The sequence below is a fragment of the Thunnus albacares genome, chromosome 3, assembly GCF_914725855.1.
Source record: "Thunnus albacares chromosome 3, fThuAlb1.1, whole genome shotgun sequence".
Taxonomy (NCBI): Eukaryota; Metazoa; Chordata; class Actinopteri; order Scombriformes; family Scombridae; genus Thunnus; species Thunnus albacares.
In genome coordinates this window covers 14,724,839-14,737,511 of record NC_058108.1, presented here as the reverse complement: position 1 = coordinate 14,737,511, position 12,673 = coordinate 14,724,839, and the positions used below count along the sequence as shown (strand labels likewise).

Here is a 12,673-nt window from a genome sequence, read left to right as displayed (position 1 = left end):
TTCTTAGTTTCCAAAGCTTTCAAGAAGCATTCTTCGAAACCGCATGTGAAACCTTTACAGTATTACCATCTGCCTTGATCAGTTCTTTTCCTCCACTTTTGATTATGATCAAAAATGGATCACATTTTGATCACATTTTTGTGGTCTTCTCAGCAGGATGGTAGGAATCACAGATGTTCCCTTCTGATCTGCTTTCTTTCAATTCCTCTCTATTTTTACGGCTCTTTGGTGTCATTCTTGCAGTCTTCCTGCCTCAGCCTCAGGACACTGATATATATAAGACCTTGTGAGTGTCATATGTTGAAGAATAGTTTGGAGCACCTGCAGCTTCAGTGTATGCATCTTGTAACATGGTTGGTGGGGGCCTTACATTTTGCTGTACTTCAAAGAAAAACGTTGTGTTTACTAATGTTTAGTGAGAAAATAATGTTCATATATAATGTTATCCTCGGGAATGTGTTTTGTGACATGATTATCATTAAAACCTTTGGCTTTAAATGGGCATGTATGTTTATGTTAAGAAATATTTGGTGACATTTTTTCCAAGACACAAATTACTAATGTATGTGCAGCAAATACAGTAAATACCGCCCTGTGAACTTCAAGGACAAGCAACTTGACCTAATTTTCGACCTTCATTAACTGATTAGCAGCTCGTATAGTTAATTTACCAGCAGATAATGTCAGCACGTGACGCCTGTTAAGGTCATTGACTCAGGTCATTATGTCAAAACAACAAAAAAAAACAAAACATCCTAAAACAGAATGTGCAAACCTCTAATTTTCAGTGTCATTGCTGCTTGCCTATCAATTCCACTCATATTCACAAACATGCTGTACACTGAATAATGGGACATAGTATGTGAGTGTTGTTTTGGATTTTCTCTCTAAGGGACTGGCTTACTTCTTGGGAAAAATACAGTATTCACCCAAATGCATTTTGGTGCCAACAGATTCTGGAAACTGCTTGAACAAACACTGATAAATTGAGATCCGAGTTTGAACATGCTGATTAGTTTATCACTTGCATGTTAAATACACATGCAAGTGATAAAAAATGGGTCAGCATGGGTCGGATTGAAATGGGTCGGCACGTGATGTGGGACTATAAATCCCACAGTTGTTTGGGATTTTCATGTAGAAGACCATCTCTGATTCACCAGAACTAGGTAAGCCTTTTTCCTGCCTTCTTCACCTCAGCAGAACCATGAAGTTTAAAAGGTTAAAATGACTTTTAAGTGCTAATTATTGAACTCTATTCAATGTCAGGAACGTGTCATTCATCATCATGAAGTCGTCTGTTGTCTTCTGTGTTCTCCTGGGTGCTGTCCTGTCTGTCAGGACTGCATCAGGTATGTAAACCAGAAATCACTCACATTAGCCTACTACATGGACTCACTTTCTCTGCTCTGTTTGATACAACTTTGTCTATAAACCAAATTCAATATAAGTGTAAATTAGATTCATGGATCTTCAAGCGAACATCAGATTTTTTCTTTGCAGAGATATGCTGCTCCTCATGCAGCCAATTACAGTTAAGTTCAATTTTATAGCTGCAATCAATATTCATTATATAAAGCACAGGTTCACAATTCACAATTTTTGAAGTGTGTCTTAAAACAACAGTAAGGAGCCCAAATGAACATTGAAAATGTTTTTTCTTGCTGTAATCATTCCTCCTGTTCATACTGACCATTAGAAGATCCCTTCATAATGCACTTATAATGTAAGTGATGGGGGACAAAATCCACAGACCTCCTTCTGTGCAAAAATGTATTTAACAGTTTATCTGAAGCTAATATGAAGATTCTGACGTCCAAATGAGTCAAATCAAGTAGATATCTTTCAACGTCACAGTCTTTTTAGTGCCAAAGCCCCTCTTTTTGTTACTATACTTCCACCACAGCTCAACAGGGAAACACTGTCCGAGGAAACACAAAAGGGAATTTGATGCTAAAAAGACTGTAAGTGTGGCAGATATCCACTTGATATGACTAACTCAGACTGCTGGAGCCTCATATAAGCTTCACATCAACTTTGAAATGCATTTTGCACAAAATGACTGTGTGGACACACTGTGGATTTTGGCCCCCATCACTTACACTGAAAGCATATTTCGAGAGGATCTTTTAATAGCCAGTATGAATAGGAGGAATGATTACAGTGAGGAAAACCTCTTTCAGTTTTCATATTTGGACACCTGACTGTTGATTTAAGACAGATTTGAGGAATTGTGAACCTATCCTTTAACAATGCAGAAAATAATTATGTGTATTGTGAAAGGTGTTTCTTTTAGAGATTAACCCAAACAGAATTATCACCCAGTAGTGCAGTATCCCTCATCTCTATGGACATGTCTCTAGTTAATTGTTTTGGCCCACAGACTCTGCTCATTAACCTCGCTTCCAGTAGCAGGCAGCTGCTAGCAAAAATGCTTAGATAAACCCACTGTACCGAACAATAGAAAAGGTTAGCAACTAGCAAGTCAAACAGCTAGCAGCTAAAGAAGAGAAAGATACATTTTTCAGGAGTTTGTGGTGACAGAGACAGAACCAAAGGAAAGTGAATATAGGACTTAAATTCATCAGAAACATGATTCCAGCCTAGTGTTAGCCTGATAATGATATTAAGTACGTTTATATTTTAAAACTGGCAAAAGAGATATGATTGTTACACCTCTACAACTAAGGGTTTTACATTTTTGAACTAATACAGGTGTTAATTGTTTTCTTCATAGTTCCTCCTTCTGAAGACGCTGCCCCAGTGAATAATACATTAACTGAGCTTTATGACTACACTACTCAAACCATGACCACACCCTACACTACACCCTACACTACACTGGACACTACAGCCTACCCTGAACCAGACACTACATCCTACAGTACACTGGACACTACACCCTACCCTACAGTCACATCAACACCATTCCCTACTACACAAACTTCTCCCTCGCCGAGCCAGATAATGTGTCCTGATGGATGGGAGGTGTTCCAAGGCCGTTGCTACTACTTTGTGGAAGAGGGCATGACCTGGCCGCAGGCTCAGGTAAACACTGAACAATGTTGCAGCACCAAACACACACTCTCTGTAAAAAAATCCAAGCTTCATTTGTAGTGAGTCTAGTTGGGAGCATGGATGTTGAACACCTTGAACTGCAAACAAGATCAATTATGAATCTTTCTATTATGAATTTTTGATCCATAGAGGTTTTATATTAAAAAAGTAAAACTTTCCTTAAGCCGAGAAAAATGATTTAAAAATCGGTGACGTCATCACAATGTAAAGTCTATGGGCACAGGGAGAAATCGCGGGAGGGGCCAGTGGGAGAAACACTACTGCACCATTTTCACCTCTTGTAATACATCCATGGTCAGGAACCACAACTTTCTTTTTTAAAATTTTATTTAGTTATTTATTTTTATTGAAAGCCATTAACTTCCAGGAAAAAAAAAACATTAAAAGTTTGGAAAAATGTTCCAAATTTTTACTTTCTATGTCAAAATTAGGGAATAATAATTCATACACTTGACAAAGTAAATCAAAATTATGAGATAAGTCAAAATTCTGACTTATCTTAATTTTATCTTTAAAAAAATAGTAGTTTTAACTTTATATCACATAATGTTGACTTTAAAAGTCATAGTTCTGACTTAATATCTCATGATTTTGACTTTAAAAGGTTATCATCCTGCCTTACTTTCTTATAATTTTGACTCAGGAAGTCACAATTTTGACTTGAGTGTTTTTGTAATTTTTTGTTATTCCTAATAGTTCATCTTTTTTTTCATCTTCCATAGTTATTATGTTTGCACTAAAAAGTTGAAAATATTATGGCATCTGAATCCTTTAAACAGGTCAAGAATAATGAAGAAGCTTTGTTGATATTTTATGGTCCACAGTTTATTACACTACCTGTTTCAATTCATCATTTGTACTGGTCACCATCCAGTATCTGTGTTGAGTAATGGTATCTCAATATATAAAGGACAACAAGACTTCAGAAAGACAGACTTTAATGTGTCCCGTCCCCCCTCTGTCCTCTTCCACCAGTCGAACTGTGCCATGCTTGAGTCCATGCTGGCGTCAGTCGACAGTGTTCAGGAGTACGGTTTCCTCCAGCAGCTCACCAGCAATACTGGAAACCAGGATGCATGGCTGGGCGGTTTCTACCTACAGGTACAGTACACACCATAATATGATGTAATACTATTAGCCATGATAGTATTATCTGCAATACTAATCTACAGTATGTTGTTGAAATATTTAAAATATGGTGCTGTAGGACATCAGTGCATCTTTTGTCATGCAATTGTAATCATATGCCAAGAGCTTTGGCTTTTTGTCAGTTGTTCTTTGAAGACAGTGGAAAGTCTTGTTGAATCCATTCAGAACTCCCTCTGCATTTCCATCCAAAATAGTATCAGACACAAATGAACAGTTCAGTGTTTGCTAATACAGGAAACACAGAGTTTCCTGCAATGACTACTTTTTAGGGCCTTTGGCAGCTTAGTGTTATGACTGCTAATGGAGTATTAGCCCCACAAATATATGCAGAATTATATACAAAAAATGTGTTTTTCCTTTGTGTTTTTGCACAAAATGCGGTTGCGGTAATGTAATTTATTAACTGCTCATTTTTACATCTTATATTTGAATGTTTCTTTATTCTGTATATAATTTAAATTAGTCTCTATTGTAACATCAAAGTGCTGACAATGATCTTGCTTTTCCTCCAGGACCAGTGGTTATGGCTGGATGGTTCCTGGTTCTACAACAACAGCTTGAGCATTGAGTCCCCAGACAGCAGCAACCCCTGTCTCATGCTCAACATTTACGGTAAGAAAACAAACACACACACACACACACACACACACACACACACACACACACACACAGAGGGACCCTAATAATACACTCCATGAATGGTTTTTTTTTTGAAGGGTTCAACAGCAAGTTGCTCAAGAAACCAGAGAACAATAGTCACTCTGTGAGAATGATTTAGCTTGTCACACACATGGACTTCATCCTCAGAATGACAATACAAAGCTTTCAGATACTTGTGTGAGTTTGGGCATTTATTATCTTACATAACACTTTGCTCCATCATTCTCATGGCCCTTCTCTAATCTTCTCTTTTCATAGAGGGAGGGTTCAATTCCCCGTGCGACGCTGGTGGCTATGTTTCCATCTGTGAGAAGAGCTCCAATGTCCGTAAGTCAATTAATTTTCTCTGCATGACATGCAAACATATAAGGAATGTTCAGAGTGAAGTTACAATGTCAAAAAGATAAGTTCAGAATGAGACAGAGACTATTATGTATACATTATTCTTCATGATATCATTAATATATTATTATAATTAATATATGTATAATTTAATGTTATGATTAATTAATAATAATAATGTATTAATTACTCATTGTCTGACAATGAATGCTTGAGAGCCCTAAAGTCCTGTTAGTTATCTGATCAAATATTCAATAAAATACTGCCTATAAACCACTTTCAGAAGCACTTTCAAAGTAAAAGCGTACCATGGAAAAAGTCTACTTTGAGCAAAAATTAAGAACAGTTTGAGACAGACTCTGCTTCACATCTGCTCTGCTAAGAGTTTAGAGAGACCCGTTTGACTCTCTGGTTTCTGTGCTGTGCTGGAAGGATTTTACATTATTATTGTGTCACAAATCCACCTACAAGTAGTGAGAAGCAGTGGAAAAGGCAAAGAACGACAGGCTATCACAGAACACACAGGATTTTTGCAAATGGTATGAATCTCAGTTCACTGCAGGAAAATCTGTGTTGTATAACATACTAATGAATATATACAGCATGCTATACTGTGGGACATGTATGATTTTCTTATCTTATCTTATATTTTCTTATTTTTTTGACATTCACAGCACTACCAATGGTGTGTCCTGAAGGCTGGACGGGCTTCCAGGGCCGCTGTTACTTCTACAATGGTGATTCTCTGACCTGGTCTGAAGCTGAGGTAAAAACACAATATATATCTGGTATTAGAATCAATTTTATATACAGATTGTTTAAAAATACAGTAGCTGGATAAACCTGCAGTCACAGATTGGAGAAATATAAATTTGCATCCAATACTTCAATTTACAGGAAAACAAAAATGACATGGGTTTATGTACTGTGCATCATTTGCTCTTGTAATATTCACATCTATTTTTACAGTGTTTTGGCTCTGTACTTTTGATTTAAAATGAAACGATAACTATGTTAAAGTACTGATTTTTAGCTTCAATATTAGGTGCTTGGGAACTGTAGTCATTTTTTATATGCAGTTACCCATTCTTTTATCATCAAGTTATCGTCACATTTGAAAAAGGAGGTATTTATATAACACATTTTTGTTTATCCACCTCGGACATTCAAACTAGGTTTGCTGTCTCTGTGTCTCTCATTTTTTATCTGTTGGTCACTTCTTTCCTTCTCCTCCACTGCTACCTTTCTCTCCTTCTCCATTCCTCCTTGTCTACATATGTCTGCCTGCCTCCATCCCGAGGCCTTATTGAGGCCTTACTGCCACCCTCTACATCATGCTTTCCTTCATTTAACCTCTCTCTCTTTGTCTCCTGCTTGTTTCCACGCTTCTTTCATCTCTCTCTTCTTTCTCTCCCCCCAGACTAACTGTGTTGGTCTTCAGGCCAGCCTGGTCTCGGTCCACAGCCCTCAGCAGTACTTCTTCCTCTATCAGCAAACCGCTGTTAATGGATTTTCTTATGCCTGGCTGGGTGGATTCTACCTTGAGGTGAGATGACCAAACAACACATTGAATAAGCTTTGATATTTTCTGTGCGGCACTGTTAGTTTGCAAAATTTCATATAAGGGCCCTCCTCAGCTGTAAATCCATTCCTTTATTGAATAATCAAAAATAAAAACAAAATACTACACTACATCCGTGTTTTAGAGTTAGTAAATTTTATGTACAGTCACATTATCATGCTATTAATTAAATCTGGTTCCAGTTTATATGTTCATTGCAATGGAGCTGTAGTTCTTTGTCTTTTCTAGAAAATATATCAATTAAAGGCCCCATGAAATGAAATATACATTTTCCCAATTTCTATGTCCTGTCCCTGTGTTAATTGTTCATTTATCTCTTGTTATATGCCAAATACATGTCAAAAAATCATTTATTTTGATCAAAATCCCTGTCTTTTCTCTTCTTGTAAAACTGTTTTAAATGTTTGATGACTCATCTTGCACTCAGGGGTATGTACAAAAGTTCATCCAATCAAATGTGACTTTGCACCAGTATCTAGCCATGCCCATCATATAAAACCGCACTTCATAGTTTGTGAGTCTAATAGCTAACAGAGCAATATGGAGAGAGATAGGAAGAGATGTGTGTTTGGATGTCAGTGGGCAAAAAAAATGTTTTCATTTCCAGAACAATGTGGCTGAGGTCTAATTCATTCATCTCTCCCTCATCTTCCTCCTGATCTAACAGCAGGTGAGGGAAGTGTGTGGAGCCAACAGTCCTCTTTAGCTCCACATTATGCTAAACTCTTAGGCCCGCCCACTTTTTAGCAGTCCAATCAAATGCAAAGGATTGGATTGACATCCCTCTTGTAACTGTACACTGCTCAAATATTCTGTTTCACTAGGAAATATGTCACAGTACAGAAGCTAAAGACACTCTAGCTTCTCTTTCATGGGGCCTCTAAATCTGTCTTTTAAACCAAAAAGAAAATCTCAAAAATAAAATAAAAAAAATCAGTGACATTATCTTTTCCCCAAAGTGCAAGATAATGTCCTCTCATGGTACAAGGAAAACTAGCTAAGCAGCCTGTACTTGCAGCCTGTGAGAGAACAGAAAACACTTACTGTTGTTCTCCAGCTGTAGCACCGCTCCCTCTCGTGCACCTGATGCCAAATATCGCATGAGCTTTGTGGCTCTTTACCTGATGGGCTTGTCATGCCTTACAGCCTTTTCCAGAATGTGTACATAACAGACAACAAGGTCTGAATGACAAAAAAAACCCATTTTATAATGGAAAAGTAATGCATACCAAGGGTTGTAGTGAGGTGCTGATCACTGGAAGTAGATTTAAGAGTAGGAAAAAGCATCACACACTCTGGCTCCATGTGCATTTCATTACTGCATATGAAGCCAGAGTGTGTGACACTTTTTTCCTACTCTCAAAAAAAAACATTTTAACAGATAAGTTTGGTGTGTCCGACAAGAGCATGAGGCAATTCTACAGAGTTGTGTGAGAGTGTGCTTGCAGTGCCTTTTCTATGCCAATTGGTATCAGCTGCAGGCAGAGGAATGCTGGAGCAATGATCTGAGCTGTTATATGATGCAATATTTCACTGTCTTACTTCAGGACCAGTGGATGTGGCTGGATGGTTCCTGGTTTTATCAGGGATTTTCTGATCAGATGTCTCAAGGCAGCACCAGCCCCTGCCTTTCAACATATGACACTAGTAAGAAAACACAGTTATACACATGGTAGTTTCTTAAGGCAATATAGGTTTCTAAGATAAAGACATGCCAGTGTTGGAATGTAACTAAATACATTAACTCAAGTACTGTGCTGAAGTACAAATTTGAGGTACTTGTACTTTACTTGAGTACTTTCATTTTATGCTACTTTGTACTTCTACACTATTATATTTTAGAGGGAAATATTGTACTTTCTACTCCACTACATTTGACACTTATAGCTACTTGTTACTTTTCAGAGTGTTCTGAAATGTATTTGCTAGTGATAAAAACAAACAATATGATATACTATACTAATATAACACTCTAAAAGAAGCCAGTCTGCATAATAAGTACTTTTGATACTTTAACTACAAATTGCTGATTATATGTCTGTACTTTCACTTAAGTAACATTTTGAATTTAGGACTTTCACTTGTAATGGAGTAATTTTAGACCACAGTATTCTTACTTTACTTAAGTAAAGAATCTGGATACGTATTCCATGACTGAGAAGTGCTCCTGGTCATCAAATCAAACTAATCCTAACCCTAACCTTAACCCTTGCGTGAAGCAAATGCAGTTAGTTTGGGGTGAAAAAAAATTAGACTTGTTTTATGATCCACTATCGACCTGTAAGAATTATTGCTATTGTTTTTAAACAGATACAGTATGACTTTAGCCATTTCTGCAGAACATCTGCAAAAACACTTCTACGTTTATACTATAGGACATAAGGAGATGTTCAGTTTTTTTCAGCAAATATATAACTCTCTCTCTCTTTCTGTATTTTCAGATGGTTGGAGCAATTATGACTGTGAACAAAGCTTCCCTTCATTTTGTGTGAAGAATGAAGTTGTATAAAGGATGCACTTTAAATCTGCTTTTCATACATGACAGACAGAGTAGTTGAAAATTTCAATCAAATGTACAAATTTAACATAAATGTATTCTTCACAAAATTGACAACGTATCAATCAAGCAATTTTTAACCTTTTTTTTTCACATTTATATTCCAAGTTTCAACTTTACTTTACTTTTTCATCATGTTATGTTGTGCGTGTTGATTTGTATTGATTTTTGTACACTATAAATAAAGGTCCTTAACTGTAACAACCCACCAAAGAAACAGAAGATGACAGTGTATTAATGTCACTCTTAAGCACACAAGTCATACAATACAAAATGATTAAAAGACACAAAAAATGTGATGATGACCAATCATAAGGAGTTGTAAGACACACACGAAATAATAACAAATAAACAGAAATACACACACTGTAGAAACATCAAACATATATAAATCATAATTAACAGTTAGCTTTATACAAAACCTACAAATTATGTACAATTTGCTCACAATGACAATGCTAACATGCTGATGTTAAGCAGGTATAATGTTAACCATGTTAGCTATCTTGGTTTTGCGTGTTGCTAATACTTACTAATTAGCATTGAACACAAAATACAGCTGTGGCTGATTGAAATGTTATTAGTTTTGCAGGTATTTTGTCATAAAACAAAGTATGGACAAATTCAAATCTTAACCTGATGATGGCACAAGAGGAAGTTAGCATCATAACACCTGGAGCTCATATTACTGAGTCCTCTTTTACATCTGGAAACCCCTTTCCTGAAGAATGTGCAGACACAAAAAAATCATATAATTAAAGATCCCCTCCAGACATATTTTAAGATGTGTATAAAATACTACTACTTTGAAAAATCATTTGTGTCTGATATGGATTTTCCACAAAAAAGTTCCATTATCTTGTTAAAATCCTTAAATTTCGTCCTTCTCCCTCATTAAGAATTCCAGAATCTATGAATATGCAAAAATATTTCATTTCAGAAGTTTAACTGCTGAACACAAGATGTCTCCTCCTTCATTGTAAAGTTCATTCTCAGTGTTTGTGCACTGGAGGCTTCAAGTTTCCACATCACTCTTGTGTAAGTTGAATATTAGACCGGGATTGGCTTCCAAACTGTTTGTGATGTCACAAATCAAGCTTATAGGCCCACTGCTTAAAATTGTATTTTCAGTGAGCGTAGAGAAACTCTCCACTTTCAGCAGATGAAGGAACTCATCTCCAGGAACTCCAACTTAAGAACAGTTTATGATAGTGGTATGTTCACTGGGATGCTACCATGGGTGAAATGTTGCTCTCAGATAGTAGTTTATTAGCTGAATTTTTTAAGTATCCTCAGCCAGAGCACTAAAGTGTCCCTGCCATGGCCTTCATCCTTGGCAGTGTGTAACTGACACAGGCTAGTTGAAGCTGAATTTAACTCCCAACTCTGAGCCTGGGCACCAGCCACCAGCCAATGTGCACCAGCCAATCAGAGCAGAGATTCAGCAAAAATTTCTTGTGAAGACATAGTATAGTATATCACCATGTTAAGTCATAATCTGGCATTAGTTGACTTTCAAACTTTTAGATGTTTGGCTTTTTAGGATTTGTGGCTAAAAGGTTTTGGTTGCTCATTCACATCTCACTGAGTGGTGGGGATATATAAAACCTAGACTGGCACAGAGATTTTGCTTTCTATTTGCTGAGTCACTGGTCTTGATTTATGGATAACCTTATTTACTGATCTGGGATCGGCTACAGGGCTTGTATACAGATAAGAGCTGCTCTTGCATCTGATCCAAACAGAAGACACACAAACAAACCGTTTGCTGAGGCAGGAAGGCACGATCGATATTTAGCAACAGCATGTAAGAGTTTAACTTGGTTACATTATTTCTCTGATCGGTGGCCTCATTGTTTCACATTAACACAATAAACCTCTAGGTGAGCAACCCACATGTCCATGAACTTCCTGCTAAAAAATACGCAGTGAAATAAAATAGTGAAACACACGGAGAGGAATGTGTTGAATGAGACAGCTAGAACCGCTTTGTACTGTCCAACTTTGTTCTCTTTTCTTAAAGGTACACTATGCAGGATTTTGAGCAGAGGAGAGAGATGGAGACAGCGATGTAATCCGGTCACTACACAACAAATCCCAACCTCAAACCCTGCACACTGTTATTGGCTTGGGGCTACACACCCACTGCCCAAAGGCTGACGCCCAGAAGCTTTCCGAACACAGCAAAATAATAATAAGTGACGATTGAGAGGGATTATTTTTGTATGAGTCTATACATGTTTTTTAGTAAAATCCTGCATGGTATACCTTTAATAACATATGAAATTGAGCTGATATTTCAAAGAAAACATGCTAATTTGTAACAGCACTCAGTGGAGAAAGTTAAAGTGCATTTTGTTGTAATGAATAACTAAATAGTTTGGTTTTTGTACACGGGGCAATGCACGTTTGTTTCTTAATTATTGAAAATATTTTAAAGATATATGTGTTTTATGAAGTAAAATGGACCTTTTCTGCATGTCCATTTGCGGATTTATGTTATATGGTTATAATAATATGGTTTAGGTATTTTTCGTAATCGTACATTTTGCTGTTTTTATGGGATTCACTTTGCATTACCCATAAAGACTATTCAAGCTGAGTTAAAGTGCTGTGTAGTACTGTCTTCTGACCTGCTGGGGGCACTACACAGCTACTACAGTTATAGCTGGGAGGCTACAGCACAGAATCAGAAATACTTTATTGATCCCCGAGGGGAAATTAGGTCATGTTACAGTTGCTCACATTCTAGAAGAGAAATATATATAAGCATAGAGAAATTATAAGAAAAATGGAAAATAAGAAAAATAAAAAATATGTAAAATGTGTGCATTATACTACAATATATATAAAAACTGTGTAAAGACTGATAAGTGGGATCTATAGATGTGTTAAAAAGCAGAATAGTATAAATAATATTAGTTTAAATAAACACCAGAGTATTGCACAGATGAATTATTGCACAAAATAATTGTACTGTTAAGTCAACATTGCACGGTTGAAAATATAAATAATTTATTAAGGGGTTATGAAGCTGCTGACAGGGATGAAATAAGTTCAAAGGGCCAGTCGATTGACTCAGAGTGTCTGATACTCTGAGGGAGGAGTTGAAAAGTTCGATGGCCACAGGCAGGAATGACTTCCTGATGCGCTCTGTGATACATCTCGGTGGAATGAGTCTTGCACTGAATGCACTCCTGCGATTGACCAGCATGTCATGGAGTGGGTGGGAGACATTGTCCAAGATGACATGTAACTTGCACAACATCCTCCTCTCTGACAACGGCTCCAGAGAGTTCAGCTCC

General features: G+C 36.9%; 1 protein-coding gene across 1 annotated transcript; it reads left to right on the top strand.

Moving 5' to 3' along the window:
* Nucleotides 1–1,224: 1,224 nt before the first annotated feature.
* LOC122979140 (macrophage mannose receptor 1-like) lies at nt 1,225–9,509 on the top strand. The gene is made up of 9 exons (XM_044346368.1): nt 1,225–1,352; nt 2,738–3,048; nt 4,054–4,179; nt 4,740–4,839; nt 5,146–5,214; nt 5,904–5,995; nt 6,650–6,775; nt 8,359–8,458; nt 9,253–9,509. The coding sequence occupies exons 1-9, from the start codon at nt 1,289–1,291 to the stop codon at nt 9,318–9,320; spliced, it is 1,056 nt and encodes a 351-aa protein (XP_044202303.1). The 5' UTR covers nt 1,225–1,288; the 3' UTR covers nt 9,321–9,509.
* The last annotated feature ends 3,164 nt before the right edge of the window (nt 9,510–12,673 follow it).